Raw genomic sequence first — 19,642 nt, 5'->3', positions numbered from 1 at the left:
CAGGCAAACTGTCATTTTAAGATGCATCTCTCCTCCTCATCCAAAAAAGGGTAACTAACTGAATTTAAGTGATTTACTTTTTTATGGTAGAACTTGGCAGAAATGAATAGTTAAAGGTAAACCAGCTGCCTGACTAAATCAAGTTAAATAAATAAAGTTGTGGATAATGTCCTAAAGATAATACAGAACACTGCATGTTATTACCTTGTGCATAGAGACAGCCTTCAAATTCCACAATCTCACTTGTGTCAACAAAAGTGAAAAAGAATTGAGGAGAAATGATTTAGGAACCTGAATCAATGAACACAGCTGTTTGCCCCACCGTGAACAAGTAAAGTGCTGGTTGTAAAGAAGCACTGATTTGTTTTGACATAAGTGACTAGCAACATGAGGTGATTGTAAGAGTCAACTTGTGATAGGTTTCAGATATTTGGGATAAACTCTGATTCGTGAGCTCGAAACCATGAAATTACTTGAGTATTCTCAAATCATAGTTGCCAAAAGCTCGATTCAAAAAATCTGCTTTTCTGTATTGTTTCACTAAATTGTGTTTACAAATTACATGATATATGTGCTAGCTCACTGCCCTGGGATTACATGGGTGCAAGAGCACTGAATGGAGATGTGCAGGTAGTGCCATATTTTAAATGTGCACTCTTCCCCAAAAAGGGGTGCTGTTGATCCAGACAGACTGATGATAGTGAGTGTATGTTCAAAGCGGTTTTGTTCCAATCGAGGTAAATTGTGTGTGCAGATCCACATTCTTTCATTCAGTTTCTGTTGTGAGTGAAATTTTGGGGCCAGAGAAAATGCTTGAACAGGACAGCATGAGTGGGTCCAAGGTCCTGCATTTTAGGTGTCAGTTGACCCTACAGGGCAGCCTAGAGATGTGTTCTACCCCTGTGGCTGCTTTGACTTCACCAAAAATAACTGGGGCATTTTCAGATTTGTGTGTGGTATCACTCATTGATTAGTATCAAGAACCAGAGGAAGATGTTCAAAGTGAGATTGGATTTAGTCTTGTGCTGTCCTGCGTTCCGACTGAGATTCTACCATAAAAGAACAAAACCCTTAGGAATGCCATTGGAATTTTCAGGAAGGAGCTATGTTATAGGAAACAAATGTGATAAATTATTAGCATGCAACAAATGCTCAGTAATGACCTACTATCAATAACAAGAAGTTCAACCTTGATTTTGTAGTCACAGTTCTTATTCTATAAAAGGGACATCTGTGTTTTATTTAGCTGGCTAGGAAAGAGATTATCTACCTAAAATCAATATGAAAAATCCACTTTTGCTTTGCATGTTACTATTACCCCTTATTTGTTGAATTATGCTCATCAAAATGGCTCCACGTTACCCTTGACATTAAAGATACCATCCTCTTTAAAGTCTATGAGGAATCCTTTCATACTTTAATTTTTTTAAAAAGTAGACCAATTTGCACAGTTACAGTGCCCTTTTTTGAGCCTGTATGCATGTGTCCATGTGTGTGTCTACATGTAAAGGATTTGATTGTCTTTTAATTACCATCCATAGTTTTAGCACAAAGATATTTGGGCAGCAAGCCATTATCACACTTACTGTTTTGTCCAAGATGTATTTCTCCTTCAAAATTGTTTTAATGTTGAGAAAAATGGTTTTGCAAGAGTCTTTCTTAATTCTTTGGTACTCCTGAGTTGGCTGAAGGGCATTTTTCTTTTTTCCTGTAGGAATAGGTAGCTGTACTTTTCTATGGAAATGTAAACCCAGTCTACAGGGTTGGGCCTTAATTCAGGATTGATTGAGGATTCTTTTTCTTTTTTGCAAGCATCAGGATTTTTTTCCTTGTGACTGAAAGTCAATTCAACCTGGTTTTAATAATAAGAGGTTTTGTTGATTCACACAGCTGCAATTTCGAATCAGGATATGCTCTATGCGTGACTAGATCGAGGGATTAAAGGCTTGTCATGTAAATGCCATCTCTTATCTCTGCCTTCCTATATGGACTTTATCTTTAGGTCAACTACTCTCTAGGGTACATTCTTATAGCTAGCTATTCCAGTGTCTATTAGTTTTCTATTACTGTGTAACAAATTACCAAAAGCTTAGAAGCTTCAAATACTCATTTGTCAGTTCACAGTTATGTAGGTCACAAATCTGGGTGGACTCAATTGGATTTTCTATTCAAAGTCTCACAAAACTGAAATGAAGGCATTGGCCACAGTGACTCATGGTTTTGGAGAAGACTCCACATCCAAGCTTATTCAGGTTGCCTGAATTCACTGCCTTGCCGTTGTAGGACTATGATCCCTGTTTCCTTCCCAGTCCTCAGGTGCGGACAGCTCCCAGCTTCTAAAGGCTGTCTTTATTTCTCCTTCCATGGATACCTTCATCTTTGAGCCAGCAACACTAAATCCTTCTGTGCTCGAAATTTCTCTGATGTTGTCTTTTGCCACCAGCTGGAAGAAACTCTCTGCCTTTATAGGGCTCAGCTTATTGGGTCAGGCCCACCCAAATTGTATTCTCGGTCAGTTGAGTTAGGACTTGAATTACATCTGCAAAATTCCTTCATAGCAGTGCCTGGATTAATGTTTGAATAACCTGGATATAAGAATCCTGGGGGTGGGGTGGCCAGTTAGCTCAGTTGGATAGAGCACAGTGCTCTTAACAACGTTGTTGGTTCAAGTCCTTATGGGCTACTGTGAGCTGCGCCCTCCATTCAACTACATTGAAACAACTTCTTGAGTTCGAGCTGATGGGTCCTGGAAAAACACTTAAAATAAATAAAAGTTTTAAAAAAATGGTTAAAAAAAAGAATGCTGGGGGCCGTCTTTAGGATGCTGCTTACCACCCAGTGGAAAAAGTCCTTCTTTCTACCTCTGAGAAGTTCCACATGTGAGTCTCAGTTATCTGCTTTGGGGCATGTAGCACATTCTTGACCCAGTCACTATGACCTTGGGGTTTGGAATAAGCTGATTGGCTAAATGTAGGCCAGACTTCTGACTTTGGATCTGGAAGGGATATTATCAGAAGATGGGTACATGGATCCTGGGCTGCATAATACTGGTTTCTGGAAGCATAATGTCCAAGGTAATTTTCCTGTGTGCTGGACCACTGCAAGATGTCATTTGGCATCTTTCTGGTATAGTTTTTCTGGGCTGAGATAATGTGACCTTGCCTCCCTACTGATATTTCTTCCTCAGCTGCAAGCTGGAATGGTGTCCTATGATTCATTTAGGTTTAGCCAAGTTTTCTTCTCACTGTCAGTGAGGACATCCTTTGGCCAACATAGTGATGGTGTGAACCCTGGTTTTAATTCCCGGTTGAATGAACAGCAGAGCATAGAAACTCTGAGCTGTTTCCAGGCCTGGTTTATTCTGCACTGTCATTCAGAGGCAACTCTCCAGTTTGGCTTCTTGTTTCCAGCAGAATCAGGTCTGTCGTCGTCATCCTCCAGAGACTCCTTAGAGTGGTGCTGGCAGAAAAGGCAGAAGCCATGCCAGCAGCAGTTCATATTCTTCCTGAGAATTAACTGGGAGAAACTTGAGAGGTATTGGACTGAGCAGAGAAGTTGTGGCAAGACTTACCAGAGCTGACCCACCTGTGTTTGCCTTTCACCTACCACCCTTCCCCCTCTCCCACACTCCACTGCAGCTTTGCCCCATTGGCCCCTGTTCTTTCTTCGGGTGTGGCATTTCTATCCTTTTCCTTGTCACACCTTCTTTCATTTAATCCTCTTCACATTACTATTTTCCTGATCTCTCTTAGAAGGCTGAAAGGAGCTGTTTGTAGTTCAGTGGCTCCCAGGTGTCAGCCTGTGTTGTAACTAAAGGAGAAAAAATAAGAACAATGTAGTTAGTTTTCCATGAGACTAACGTCTATGAAAAACTCTTTACTTTAGAGATTATTCTTAATTTTTTCATTTTGTAATAAAATGATGGGAAGGGTTTTTTTTGTTGTTGTTTGTTTATTTTCCACAGGTTCTCCCTTGGCAAAATATAAAGCTGACAACTCTCATAATATATTCTGCTCCCTCCATCTTTGCCAACTTAAAATATATATATATTTCTGTTCATCCTAGACCAAAATTTTGCCTGAAAACTGACTTTTGGATATTTTTTTCTAAGGAGTAAATTTTTCTTTCAACAGTATTTATTGAGAGGCCAATATATACCCAGCTCCAGGTTTGGTACTGGAGGCTGCATTAGAAGAATTAAATTTGTCATCCCCACTTTCCAGGGATATAGTGACACATATCAACTCAATAGCCTAGAGTCTAGCCTTGCTAGTGTTGGTATCTTTATCTTTTACCATTTTCAGGACATTGTTGGTTTACTTAGGGCTATGAAACTCATATATTAAGGCAGGCAAAAGCTTAATTTTCTTGTTTTCTAAACAAAATGTTAGTATTTGAGGAAGTGGCTAATGCTTTCTAGTATGACCGGCCATCTTTAGAGACTTAGATAGGTAATGGTATCACGTGGCATGTGATTTTATGATATCCAGAGGGACGGTTATTGATTTCTAATATTCATTGAATTTTGGAAATTAAAGTTGTCTCATCAGAAAAGGGCCTATGGGCCATTATAATTGGATGGTTTGCCCACAGACACAGAGGAGCCAATGGTAGATTTCGGATTAAAAACCCCAGTGGGCTTCTCTACTGTGCACCCATCTTACTCAGTGCTGTTTTTAAGCAGAATATTAATCAGGGCTAAAAGAAATTGGAACTTAAGTAGCCACAAATAATAACTATATGAGCTACAACATGGACTAGATTTGTGAACTTAGCCTGTGGGATATAATTGATGATCTGGAAGAAAATGATTTGTTAAGGGTTTGTCCATTTTGATACCTGTGCTTTTGGATAGTGTAAGTAATAGAAAGTTTAGAGAAACTGCTGCACTCCGTTCAATAGTTTCATTGAAAATGAGACATACTTTTTTTCCCCAGAATATCAATATGTTATCTAGAAAAGCTCAGTCCTGAATTAAAATGTGAGTTTATAAAACTACTATTTCTCTCTCAAACATCTTGTTTTTATTGTTTATTTAATAAAGTGAAAATAATGAGAATATCACAATGAGGTAAAACTAAGTACAAGACTCCCCCTTCCCAGGTTGAAATCACTGGCTAGAAGGAAATTTGGTTTTGGTTATAGTGTACTGTCCTTGTTTAAAAAGAAGTGCTGCTCATACCCGAACAAGGACCCAGATCTTCTTGTCAGCAGAGGGCTACTTGAAGTAAAGAGCTTGTTCTCTTACACTGAGTTTCTCCGTTGGATATTGCGGGACAGCGAGGACTGATTGTCTCAAGCAGAGGAAGCTGAGATTGGCCATTCTTCAGTTAGACTTGGATGGAAAGCCTGCTGGGGCATAGACAACACAGGCCCCACAAGGAATAGCCAAAAGCCTACTGTCCCTAGTGGCATGGTGAATTTGGCATTTTCTTGTAGCCATCACCATTGGAAGAGGTCCTACTTCTTTTGGAAAAAATATTCAGAATACAGCAGCCACAAGCCAGGAGACAACACTGCCTTGCTTCTGAGCACTTCCTGCTTCATCTTTCCTAGTGCCGGGCTTCAGCTTTGAAGGGGAGGCCAGGGCAGGAGGCTAATGAGGGTGCCAGAGAGCTGGGGGTCAGGGAATAGCTATTGTCCCTGCGACAGGTGGAGCTCAGCAAGCAAGCAAGGCAACATTTAGAGTGAGTCAAGGCCCTAGAGGATAGGGCAATATTTCTCAAAGTGTGGACCTTGGACTTCCTGCATGTAAATGGCCCTGCCCTGGACCACAGAATGTGAGTCTCTGGAGAGGCCCCTGCCTGGGCGTGTACATCTTTAACAAACTCCCCAGTGATTCCTAAGCGTTGTAATGTTGTAACGTTTTTGAACCAGGGCAGCAGGGGGATTTGACATTGGATACTGCCTAAAGGGTCCGGGGAAACAAAATTAATACACAATGGCAGTCTCTTTATTGGTTGCCTCCTGTTCTTATTGTGCTAGGTCCAGAAGTGAACAATGGAGGCATCGTTCCAGCCCTTCTGGTGGTGGAAAGAGCCAATAAGCAAGTACACAAATAAAATTACATATTATAGTGAGTGTAAGGAAGGAAATAAAGTGGTAACAGAGAAATTGGGGGGCCCCATTTGGATGAGGTAATCAGAACTGGCTCAATGATATGATGGAAATTTGACCCTGAAGCAACTACAGCTGAATCAAGCCTGGGGAGATGGTGGAAAGGAACAGATGGAAAGGAAAGATAGTGTGTGTGCGTGCACACACACACCCCATATACGCAGGAACCATGAACACTCAGGGAAGAAGAGTGGTAAGTAGAAAAGGGGATGTTTAGGGACTGAGTTGTATCCCAAATTGTGAGCAGATTTCCAATTTGAGTTTGCTTCATATCACTGTAGAGAATCTATATTCAGTTTTGTAATAGATAAAGGGATGGGAGAGTGCCACTGAACCTTTTCATAGAAATTCAAAGTAAACTGTCCCCGCTCTGCACCTGGTGAATTGCAGGCCAACACACCCTAAATTAGTCTTGAACCATCCAGCCTGTGTGGGTGTTTAGTTGGGTGTTCCATTCCAACCCAACTAAAGTGGGACCTGGTAATTGTAGAGGAGAGAAAATGAGTGGAATATTTTCTAAAAGAAGCAGCGTATTTTCCATTATGTAAAAGAGAAAAATTAGCCTTTAGGAAACCACACCTAGGTTTCATGGACTTCTCTCTGGTTTCTTTCGTAACTAGATGGGAGAGTTGGGGAAGCAGAGATCGTTGTTGTTCTTTAGAGGATTCATCAGCTTTTGCTCAATTTTCCTGCAGATCTTAGAGACACATTCAAGGAGACTGCATGTAAAATAAGAAAAGTGCTAGCAGGCTGGCTCCCAGGGGATGGGCTGGGGGCAGCCTTCCAGGGAGCAGTAAGAGAAAGGCTGAAGTGAGGTAGCATCAGGACCAGGGAATTTACTGCCCTTTATTTTTGTGTAGAGAAAGCCATGTTCCCTCACTAAAAGTCACTGTCAGGCGTGATTGGAGAGTGAAACAGCGGCTTCCTCTCTCCCTGGGCTCACCGTTTCTTTCCTCCACAGCCCTACGACAGTTATAACTGTCATTATGGTTTGATATGTTTGCTTGTTTATGCGCTGTCTCCCCACTAGACTATAAGCCCGACGAGGAAGGGGCTGACATCAGTCTCATACTCCAGAACCTAGTGCAGCTCTTTGTACTCTGAAAGCGGCCAGAGCCTGGGAGTGGCATGTGTAGTATTGCATCCGCATGGGGGCATGATCTTTGAGTGTCGTACAAGCTGTCCATGGGCCTTCTCAGGGGTGGCTCTTCAGGGCTCAGCCCTGACAGGACAGGCTGGATGGGATAGGATGGCCTTCCATTGCCCATGGGAAGGACATGTATATGCTCATAGTTAAAGCCCCCTTTCCTGAGATCCCTAGTCATCAAAAGAAATATTTCTTTACGAGCCCATCCCACACAGGGTGTCTAGGTCCCCACCCTCTGTTTGTGTGCTGAGAAACAGCAGGGTATTCTCAGGTCATGGGTCAGTTTGGCATGAGGAAGGGAGATAGCTGATGACAGCTGGTGGACAGAGTGTCTTCCATTCTGCCTTCCCTTCCTCAATATATAGCAGTTGATGTTTAACCTTCTACCGTGGAGATGGTAGTAGAACAGGAGGCAAACATCAAGTGACTGCCATTGTATATTCTTGTCCCTCGAGACCTTCATCTTCTCTCTCCTGTTTCCTTCTAGCTTACTCCTATCTAGTATCTCAGAGAAGAATAAACCAACCAGGCAAACAAATCTCCTTTGATGCTCAGTGTTATTTCTGCTCCAGTATGAGTACAGATGAGGGAGAAGGTGGGAGGGGAAGATGGAGGAGAACAACCCTATTATTACTTTGAGCAATAATTGGGTCTCAACATTGTACCTCACTCTCTGTGGGAGTTCAGAGGTTTCTTAATGTGAACTGATGTATTCCTAGGCAGTGAGTTATTTGCTGTTCATTTGTATTGTATGAATACTTAGTTCAATTCCACAAACACTGTACCAGATTCTGTGCAACATCTTCAGGCTGCATGTATGTTTGCTTTCCTCTCCTTTAAAGTTGGAAGGATACTTGGAAGTCTTCTAGTCTCAGGTCTGTACTAGGCAGATGCAGAGAGTGAGGCTCTGGGAGGTAAAGGGCTGAGTAAAGGCCTCAGAGTTGGTATAGAGTTTGACCTCACATCTGACCAGAGCTCAGCCCAGCAGCCTCTGGAGGTTTAGAGATATTCATAGTAATCACAACATCCAGTCATTGAGTGTTGGTCACGTATCGGTGCTGTACAAAGGGCTTTTCATGCCTGCCCTCATTTAATTCTTAGAGCAGGTGCTATTGTCACTGTTATTATTGCCTCTTCTTATGATGAAGAAATTAAGGCTTAGAATAGCCAAGATGCTGGGCCAAAGTCAGGTGCCCACAGTATCAGCAGAGCTGCCAGGCCCTCTAGTTCTGTGCGAAGGCCATGTCCTCTTCTGCGTTGGAGAGTATACAAGAGCAAACAGAGCTTATGAAAGGCAGCCGGTTCCACATCCTTCCTCTAAATGTAGGAAGAACTGTCAGCCTTTCTCCCTCCCTCCCTTTCTCTTTTTCTTTCTTTCTTTCTTTCTTTCTTTCTTTCTTTCTTTCTTTCTTTCTTTCTTTCTTTCTTTCTTTCCTTTTATTTTTAAATTGTGGTAAATCATACACACACACACACACACACACAAACACACACACATGGTGCCAAAAAATGTATACACATTTTAAGAAAGGAAAACTTTATTAAAATTGTAATACTCAGTATATACCGATAACAATAGATGAATATACGTCACGTTTGACTTCTGCAGTTACAAGAGGTGCTCAAAGTGGTTACCATCAGCGTCCAGACACTTCTGATTATGGCGAACTATGGCTTGAGCAACGTTGACCAAAGTGTCCATTTGTGTACATTTTTTTGGCACCCCCGGTGTGTGTGTGTGTGTGTGTGTGTGTATAATATTATATACATATATAATTTTATAAGTTATGTATAATTTACCATTTAACAATTTTACAGTATACAGTTCAGTGGTTAAGTAATTTACATTGTTGTGCAACTGTCACCACCGTCCATCCCCAGAACTTTATTCATCTTTCCCATGTGAAACTCCATATGCGTTAGACACTAACTCCCTTTTCCTCTTCCTCTCCACCCTACCAGCCCCTGGCAAGCACCATCTACTTTCCATCTCTATGAATTTTGCTACTCTAGATATTTGTCTGTTTGTGACTGTCTTATTTTACTTAGCACAATGTCCTCAAGGTTCATGCATGTTGAAGCATGTGTCATAATTTTCTTCCCTTTTAAGGCTATATAATGTCCTATTGTGTATATACCACATTGTGTTTATCAATTCATCTGCTGATAAACACTTGGGTTGCTTCCATTTTGCATTAGTCTGCTAATACTGTATTAGGGCGGCCATGACAAAGTTGCACAGGCTGGGTGGTTTAAACAGCAGACGTTTATTTTATCATAGTTCTGGAGGCTGGAAGTCCAAGATCAAGGTGCTGGTTGGTCTGATTCCTCCTGAGGCCTCTCTCCTTGGCTTGTGGACGGCTACCTTCCCACTATATCCTAACATGGCCTTTCCTCTGTGCGTGTGCATTGCATGTGACTGTCTCTCTTCTTATAAGGACAGCAATCATACTGGATCATTATCACTTCATTGTACCTTAGTTGTTTCTTTACAAGCCCCATCTCCAAATATAGTCATATTGGAGGGTTAGAGCTTCAACAGACCGTATTTTCCCCCAAATAAGACTGGGCCTTATATAGTATTTCCCTGAAAATAACACCGGGTCTTATATTAATTTTTGCTCCAAAAGACGCATTAGGGCGTATTTTCAGGAGATGTCTTATTTTTTCATGTACAACAATCTACATTTATTCAAATACAGTCATGTCATCTTCTGGAACATCGTCATAATGTGCTAAATGTGTCCATCTGGCTGATGATCTTAACTGGGGCTTTTTTGGGGGGTAGGTCTTATTTTCAGAGAAACAGGTATGAATTTAAGGGAGACACAGTTCAGTCCATACTTCGAATCCCTGCTTTTAATTTTTTTGGGGTATATACCCAGCAATGGAATTGCCAGGTCATGTGATAGTTCTAGTTTTAATTTTTTGAGGCACCACCATACTGTTCTTTTGTATTATAGCAGCTACTTCATTTTAAATTCTCATGGAATTGTTTTTTAAATTTTTTTGAATAGTTGTGCTCTTTTTAAACAAGTCACTCTGATTTCCAAGGTCCTCCAGTAGGAAGCTTGCCTGGAATTGTTTGTTTTGCCTCCCAGATGTTTCATTTCTAGAAACATGATGCCTTTGTGCCTTCTGCACCTCTTGTCAGCCACCTTGGGATCTTGCTTCCACACTCCGCTGCTGGGAAAAAAATCCCAAAAAGGAGAAGGAAGGAGTAAAACAAGGCCTGTTCTAAAGTAGATGCTTCTTCCAAGCTGTGGGCTGCCCGGCAGGAGCCCCTGAGCACAGATGAGGTTTGTGCCAGATCTCGCCCTGTGTCTGAGCCTGCTTTAGGCACCTGGCACTTTCAAAATGGCCAGGAGACAACAGATTAAGATATTCCTCAATAAGTAGCTTTAACACTGCTGTGGGTTCATATTTACTCACACCAACAGAATGGATGACACTATGTGTGTGGCAGAGGGTATTGTGTGAGAGGAAGGGCTGGGATGTGAGGAGATGTTGAGGGTAGGTGTTTATGTGAGGCAAAGTATGAATGGGTGTGTGTGTGAGTGTGAGTGTGTGTGAAATAGCGTGTGAGAGTGGGAGTTGGATATGAGGGTGTGCAGTAGGTAGGGTGTGGGAGAGTGTATAAGGTAAGGTGTTTGTATGTGTGTAGGGGATAGAAGGGATGAGTGTGAGGAAAAGGAGAGTGTCTAGGGGGTGGGGGCTGGGGTATTTGGGAGTTACGGTGTGTGTGCAGTACAGTATGAAAATATGGGGGATGGGCCAAGTGTATGGAGGACAGTGGGTAAAAGTATGTGTAGTGTAGGGACTAGGGGTGTGTGTGGAATAGGGTGTGAGGGTGTGTATAAGATGGGGATGGGGTATGCATGAGTAGGGTGTGAGGGGGTGGCAGTTAGATATGAGGATGTGTGGGGAATGGGATATGTGGAAGGTAGGGTGTGAGTAGGAGTGAGTGTATATGTATGTTTGAGGGTCCACAGTAGGGACAGGACCAATGGCTTCACTGCCAGAAGCCTGGTGGGTGGAGGAGCTGCTGAGGCTTGCAGAGCTTTCCCATTGCAGGGGAGTGGCTCCCTGCCAGGACTCAGACATGACTCACTTTCACCTGGTCGGGGGAATTAACTTGCTGGGCATCTGCATCATGGCAGGATATGTGCGTCAGTCTGTATGACTTTGTCCTTATTAAGAACCATGGGAGAAATTTAAAATGAGAAATGAAGGAGGTGAAGGGAAGGTTATGTTGGGAGCTATGAAAGATAAATTGCTTCTCCCTCAGTGGCTGGGTCACACTAAGTGACCAAGGTCATCTCCTTCCCTCCCTCTCCTCTGTTCTTGATAAAAGCTGCAAACATTCCATGTGAGAGAAGTAACTTCAGAAAACACACATGAATGTGCACACACACATCCACATACACACACAGATGTAGATAAGGAAACCCACAGCACCTCCCAGATTCCAGGCAGCCCCTGCAGCAGTAACTCTTTGTGCTCTGCAGTCTGCTGCAGTCTTTGCAGTGGAGACACACTGGCTGTCATGAATGGTAGCCTGGGAGGGGCCTAATGTCATCTGCTCCTGATGTCAGCACAATGAATGAAACACTGGCAAAGCGTAAAGCCTCAAGTACCCGGGAAACAGATACCTCCTCAGATTGGTTGTCTGGCTGCAGCGTCTCTTGCTGACGGAATCACTAGCCCCATGTGTCATGTATAATCCATGTACGTTAGGATTTAAATGATGCAGAAACTGAGGCTGCATGTGGAATAATGCATAGCTGATTCTTGGACAACCAGCTCTGCCTGAAGCAGCCGTGGATACTACTCTCTTCCTCCAGGCACTGGAGAAAGGTGCTTACAAGAGCTGCAGACCCACCGTTGTGTGTTCGGCATCTACTTAGCCAGCCCGATGTTCTGCTTTTGCTGGCAGAATTCCTTGCTGAAGCTCCAAGCCCTGGAAACTGATCTGTGCTCTGCATTTTTGACAAATCAGGAAGAAGCGGCTCAGGTGCATGGAGTCAAGGACCCAGCCTCCGCGTCCCCCCAGAGTGTGCCTGCTGAAGAAGCAGAGGCTGCAGGTAAGAGGCTGGCTCTGGGGGAGGTCCTCATTTGTACTGTAAAGATAGTTGAACTTGCTGCTTCATCCGAAACCTGTCCCTCTGTGGGAAAAGGTGCCTGGTGCAACACGAAAGCTAAAGAGGTGCTTGAGTTACACTAGGAAGAGCTGAGAGGAAGCGGGAGGGTTTAAGATGTGCTGTGACATAGATCCTTCTCTCCAGCTGGGGACCAAGAGTCAGGCTTACATAAAATGGGTGTCAGGTGAGAAGCACCCATCACAACTCCTAGTCTTCATTTTCCTATGTGGTCTCCTATGACAAACAAATGGTGTGCTTATTTTATATCACTGGATTTAGATAATCTGTGCTTGAGACTCATGAGTTTTGAGAGTTATGGTATTTTTGAGGTATTGAGGGATGGGGGAGTTTCATCATTGCTACTTCCTTTCTTCTATTAACTGCTTGTAAGATGGTCCATCAGCACAGGGAAAGTGGAGGTGATTGGTAAAGCTCGTTCTGATTCCATGTTGTCTTGTTCTGTCTCATTTTTTAGCATTAATTTCTGTTGAAAAGTCTCAAAATTGGGTCTTAGTCATCTGTTAGTTTCTCTAGTTTTAATCCGGAGGATGATAGGTTGGCTAGCAAGCAGAAGGCAAATTAGTTCCCAGAAGACTTAGGCAGGAAAGAAACACTAACTTACATGAGTAGACATGAGAGCACAGCTTATCTTTTTTAACACAAATGGGTCAGAGGTTTGCAGACTGGTTTCTGGATTGATGGTAAAAATAGGCTTAGGTGAGCTTGCTTCATGACCTGGCCTTAAAGGAAGAGATTTACAAAAGTAATCTATTTCAGTACTATTAGTGATAGTACATTTAGACATCACTGTTTAAAACAGACCCATATGGTCTAAGCAGGCAAAATACGCATCTCTAGTTTTTGAATGTTTATTAATAATAGTGGCTAATAATTACTAATAGTAGCTATTATTATTTTTGAAGACTTTCTGTGAGCTAAGCACTGGTCTGAGCACTTTATATCTATTATATTAAATCCTTAAGCTCACCTGTGAAATAATACTCTTCATAGTAAGGACACTGAGGCCTACTGTAACACTGCTAGGAAGTTGTAATTTTTTTCCCCCACGGATGCAGGTGGCCAGCTGGCTGTTCTTGTTGCTGGGTGAGCTCCACTGCTCTGATTGCCATTGTGTTCAGATGAGATACAAGTAAAATTGGGCAGGAGCCAATGTCTATCCAATTAGGGTTGTAAGTCAGATTATTAGACAATGCCCTTCTTCTTCCACCAACCCCAACAAACAACATACAAAACACACAGAGAGGCCTCAGGCCAAATTCAAATTAACTTTTGAGTTATCTGATGTTTTGTATACTACACAAGTATCTGGCAAAGAGAGTTTAATAAAATATTCGTTGAATATTGTATATGGGTATATGTATATATTTTTTAATAGTGACTTTTATGTATGTATTTATGGGTCTTATTTTCTGGAAAAGTCAAGAATAGTTTTGCATTTTTTCATTCTAGATGGATAGGATTTTGAACAAACTTAGTAATGCTCTTGACAATATCGGAATACTGAGTTTATGTAGGAATTCCCCATAAAAGAGAACCGTCAATGTATTCCATGTTAAGTGTCACATGGCAGAAATAGAAGGCTCTTTACAGAGGAGGCTTGTGGGTTGCATGCTGGGTTTTCCAAAATGTAGGTGAATCTGAGATGTCTATGAAAAAGAGATTTTCACTGTGTGTGTGTGTGTGTGTGTATGCACTAGCCAACAACAGCTCTTACAAGTTTCCAAAGGTAAAACACATCCTGATGTTTTTCGTCTTTGTGGAGCTTATGACTAAGGAGTCTCCTTTAGCTAAAATGACTGCATGGGAGTCAATATGGGAAAAATGAAGAAATTCCAGCCCCTGTATTGAAACTTGTAATACTTTATTTGATGCATGGTTTTCTTTAATTTTTAAATAAAACCCTTTGATACAATCTGGAAACTAGGTGTTCTCAGAGACCTAGGGAGTTTCTTCATTTGGCAGAGATGTTGCCAAAGTGACAGGCATTTGGAAGAGACTTTCACAATTTATGGGGGAGGGTTGCTCTCACTGGCTTCCAAGACACACTTATAAGAAGACCATACATTTTCTTTTTTGACCATACATTTTCTAATCCATGTGTCACTCAGAAGGAAGAAATTTATTCTCATATTAGATCAGCAGTTTCAACATTTCTGGAGTGATCTTTGAACATCTGGAAACTTTATTTTTTTTTCCTGTGTGTAAATCCCTGATGAGACTGTGATTTCATAATAGCACAGATGGGATATGTCTATAAAAGATTATAGTAAGTTACCATTTTCTCTTAAAGTCTAGCTTCTAGCTTTGAGCTTTACATGTATATAAATATTCAGTCAGTAATTGTTGATGTCAATAAGTGATCTAATAAAGACAAAATCCAACAGGTGATTTTTACAGGAATATCTGGCTATAATATGCTACCAATTAACCATTAAAAGCAAACATTCATGAATATAACTTGCTGTCACTCAAAGAGATTTCAAACTTACTTTAGACTTGATTAGGATGTGACTTAAGTAAAGTTTAACTTTCGCACTGGGTGTCTGAAATGATGGTTTGAGCAAAGTATTGTAGTCTCTATGTTTTGGCATAAAAATAGTAGCTTTTAACTTTGGTTTATGGGTTACAGAGCTCAGTCCCACCTTGTAAGATACCTAAAACATTGCCCTGTTCTAGAAATTCAATTATAAACTGCACTTGCAGTAAGAACACATTTCCTGGCAGTCCTGGATGGGCCCTGTGTTCTAGATAGTGTTCCTGAACCTTCCTGCACACAGTATAATAGTTACGAGGAAATTTTCAACCTTGGTGATTCTCAGTCCTCATCTCTAGACAGTTTGGGGTGGAAGTCCTGGAATCTGTCTACGTCATGAACACTTCGGAGTATTGGAAACCACCATACAAGTGGACAGTGTTTTGAATTAAGAGAGAGAAGGTTGCGTTCTCTCAGGTTCTCTTTGACGCTGCTTCACCTCAGTTTTATCAATGGACGTCTCACAGACCACAGGGACTTAGAACTCAGGGTCTGTGACCAGTTGGCTCAGTCCAGTTACGTCAGGAGGAGAAAGGTGTTCGAGCACCAAGTCTGCTAGTTAGAAATGAGTGGGATGGTGTCCCGGACAAAGGTGGGGACAGGGACAGATTTGAGGGGTTAGACGGCACTTAAGGAAAAGTGATAGAAAGGGAACCACCTGAAAAGTAGCTTTGGGCAGGTCCATAGGGTAACCCATTGCCCTGTTTTGCCCAGGACTGTCCCACTTTTTAGCACTAAAAATCCCACATGCTGGGACATCCCCAGTCCCAGACAATCCAGGACACCTAGTCACCCTACCTGTCGGTTGTCAACTGCGTAATGTGAGATGGAAACCCACACAGTATTTAGGCTCAAAATTCCTCTCACTGAATCAACAGCCTCTTCCAGCTGTAGCAAACGTTTCCTCTGTGGCATTAGTAAGTGTCCATTCTGGGGCTGTCGGATGGAAAATGGAATGAGGATTGTTGTTTCAACTGCCTGTCATTCGCATGGGGACTTCCTGACATTTCACATGACTAAGCATAGTAACCCCTTTTCACGCAGGGTGTCATGTGGGGTCTCTGGTCCTGCTCCCCACATAAGAACGCAGGACATGGTAAGACCAAAAAGGAACAGCCACGGAGCCATAGATAGGGCAGTCACACCACTATAGTCTCGCTGGCGGCTGGGTCGGAGACACAGGAAGCAGGAGCCACACTATCCGCAACCTGCTGTCCACTTTTCTGCCAACCAACCTCGCTTGCTAGCTGCAATCCTCACTTGCTAGCTCAGCCACCATCTTCTTGCTAGCCCCCATTTGCTGCTAGCGTAGCCACAGCAGTTATATTAGTGGCCAATGGCTCCCTGGTTACAGCTGACGGCCAACTAGCCACAGCTGATGGCCATCCAATCACAGTTGATGTCCATTTACTACCCGAGTGAGCACCTTTCCACGTGAGGCAGAGAGCCTGGAAACTGCACTCCTGGCTCTGTCCCCACACCCCTGTTCTGTCTGACCATGAGTGATTGAGGGCATGGAGCTTGTAGCAAAAGCTGTCACTGGAGACAACTGAAGACTTTTTACTAGAAATAATAATTCCACAGAAGTACCTAATTAATTCTTTTATTCTAATTTCTTGATTTTCAAATGGAACTTTCCATTTGGGCAAGAGCCTGTTGTTAATGTTGATTATTAGACAGCACTAATATAGTACATCTATTTACAGTCAATAATTATTCCCTGAAAGAATTCCCCATGGTCTGTAGGCCTCTTCTTAAAGTTGAAGTTGAGGTGGAACAGCGTCAAAGAGGACTTGCTCTCACATTTTAAGACACTGTCCAATTGACTCGATATTCTGAATCACCTGGAAGTGCTCACTAAGCTTCCATATATCTGGGCTTCCCACCCTAAAATGCAAAATTAAAATACAGAGATGAGACCTGGAAATCTCCATGCTTGGAAAGCTCCCCTGGGGATTCTTAGGTGCAGGGAGATTCAGGAACTTTCTAGAACATCGTGTTCCTCCAAGGGAGCTGAGAAATGTGTTCTCGCTGCAGGTGCAGTCTATAATTGGATTTCTGGAGCAGAGGAGCATCTCAGTTATTCCACTAGGTGGGGCTGCTCATCCACATAACTTAAGGTTTCATTATAACCGGCAGCAGACCCAGACAGTCTTTCAAAGTCATTAAGAGGGGTCTCGATTACTTCAACCTTGGAAGTGCACAGAATTCCAACTATCTTTTAGAAACTTTATTCATTATGGGTCTGTGTGTATGTGGTGTGTGTGTTATTTCTAAATTTTCTTGAATCTTTTTATATTTTCAGTATGCACCACTGGTTGCTTTAGCTGAAAAATGGCTACCACTGTGGAAAGTAGTACTTCATTTTTTTTGTCCTAAATTGGTTCCTTTAAAGCAGTGGTTGATTTTTTCTTTTCTTTCCTCTCTCTCTCTCTCTCTCTCTCTCTCTCTCTCTCTCTCTCTCTCTCTCTCTCTCTTTGCGCCCTTGGGGGTATTTGGAAATATCTGTTGACATTTTTGGTGTTATAACTGGAGGGTGAGTGCTACTGGCCTCAAGTCAGTAGAGGCCAGGCATGCTGCTGACCATCCTACAGTGCACAGGACTGACCCCGCTCCACTGCCCAACAAAGGATTATCTGGTCCAAAATGTTAATAGTTTGGAAATCCTCTTTTACAATCTTTTAAATAAATAACATCAGCATTAGCTAACGATGACCTCTTCATTTGTGGCAGGCATTGTTACATAGATTTTCTTATTTTATCTTCAACAGTCCTATGAAGCATGCGCCATTATGATCCCCAGATGAAAGCTGAGGAAATAAACTTGAAAAGTTAATGTAACTTGCCGAAGTTCCCACAGCTACTGAGTCATGGGGGTTGGGAGGAAAGCGGAGCTGCAGGAGGTTTCCCGAGTCAGAACCACAGTTTAAGGGCTTTTTACACTGTTCTATTTGCCATCCAGCCTAAGTGTTACGTTCCATATTTCCAATATATTAGAATTAGAAATTAAGCCCATAGCCAATCTGTCTACCCTCTATATAACGAGGGTGTTTTGAAAGTCATTGTTTCTTTAGCTATCCTTGACTTTGTTTTGTCAGACTGAAGAAAGCTAGGTTTGTAATTGTTTAACAGCCCCTCTGTTCCCAGAGTCATGTCAGCTCTTCTGATCTAAACCATCTCTAGGCCCCCATGCCTTTCTTGATGTGCATTTACCTGACCTGAATAGTGGATTCCAGGTGGAGTCAAATACTAGTAGACTCTTACTTGTAAATATGGGCACAAGTATTATACTTTTGCAAAATGATACCATTGGGGGAAATTGGGCCGTGTACAAGTAGTGCTGTGTTTATTGTTTCTTACAACTACTTGTGAAACTACAATGATCTCTATAAAAATGAATTAATACATAAAAAATATGGAATTAACACCTAAAAAGATATGGGCATGAGGGTGTTTTTAAAAATAATTCAAAACAATTATGCTTGTTGGATTGTTTTCCAAACTTTTCCTAGAGATGCACACTATTTTCTTGACCTTTTAAAAATCATATCAGTGTATTCCATAAGAGCTTTAAAAATTCCATTCTCTATCAAACTAATAAGTTGGTGCTTATTACTTAAGAGTATATGAATTAGTTTTCCCCCGTTGCACGGTTTACTGGCCCACAATGAAGGTTATCTACCATATTGAGCCTCCTCAGCGTTTGTGAGCTTTTTCTGTGGTTGCTTAGCGTTTATCTTTGAAAAATATCAACATCATCTGTAAAGTCGGTCTCATGACTCAACTTCCTCATTCTCGTCGTTTCTGAAATGTAAAATAAAATTAATCCAGGATCCATTTGCAAGGATTAATACTGACATGTCCATCATAAAGATGCTAATTCAACCCTCTTCTTGGCTGCATATTGCTAAGTGCATTTCGTATCCACTGCAAAACATTTAACCCAGTCATCACTTGGTTTTGTTTTTTAAACAACTTTTGATATGAAAACCATGCCATAGACTTCTTAAAAGCCCAAGTAAATTATATTCATTGACTCTGCCTTGTTCAGAAGCATAGTTACTTGCAGAATTTGATGCACCAGTTGGGTGATCTCGAACAGGTTATTTGATCTCTCTATGCCTCAGTTTTCTTTTCTTTAAAATGAGGAAAACAATATTATCTACTTAGGACTGTTGTGAGAATGATATAGGTAACTGCATATGAAGCTCTTAGCACATCCCCCATGGTAAATGCTCAATAAATGTCAGCTAACATTTAAAAAGGTGGGCATTTTTGCCATATTTAGAGCCTATGTTACCTTTCTTCCAGTTAACTGCTTATATCTGTTTTTAAATATCTACTCTATCATAATTTTTAACTACTTTCAAGTTGTGGGTATGCCGTTAATATTGTTCATTGCCTAAGTCCTGTCTAGGATCTTGCATATGATTGACATTGCACTAATTTCCTTAAGCAAAGCATATTTATAACAGCAATAATCCATAGAGGTGATGACTGAGTAATTACATTCTATTACAGTTGAGACTACATTTGTTACCGTAAAATCTATCCTGTGCTAAAACTGTGACATAACTTGGCTGGCAAAGATCTTTACTGTTAATAATTTTTCTCTGATGCTTTTATAACCATCTTCATCATCTCTGAAAGATGGGGCTTCACATTCACCCCTTGTTCTCCAAA

At 41.6% G+C, this 19,642-nt stretch overlaps 1 protein-coding gene across 7 annotated transcripts in view; it reads left to right on the top strand.

The window, feature by feature from the left end:
* The window catches only part of FAM13C (family with sequence similarity 13 member C), a 110,551-nt gene that overhangs the window by 60,577 nt on the left and 30,332 nt on the right, over positions 1 to 19,642 (top strand). For all 7 annotated transcript variants that reach the window (XM_081073596.1, XM_081073600.1, XM_081073599.1 and 4 more), the window contains one exon: positions 12,264 to 12,348. In XM_081073596.1, the coding sequence (XP_080929722.1) occupies positions 12,264 to 12,348 (85 nt within the window). The remainder of the gene's footprint in view (positions 1 to 12,263; positions 12,349 to 19,642) is intronic.

This window comes from Rhinolophus hipposideros (genome assembly GCF_964194185.1).
Source record: "Rhinolophus hipposideros genome assembly, chromosome: 15".
Taxonomy (NCBI): Eukaryota; Metazoa; Chordata; class Mammalia; order Chiroptera; family Rhinolophidae; genus Rhinolophus; species Rhinolophus hipposideros.
The sequence above is the reverse complement of the archived record's forward strand: the minus strand, read 5'-3'. Positions and strand labels throughout refer to the sequence as shown.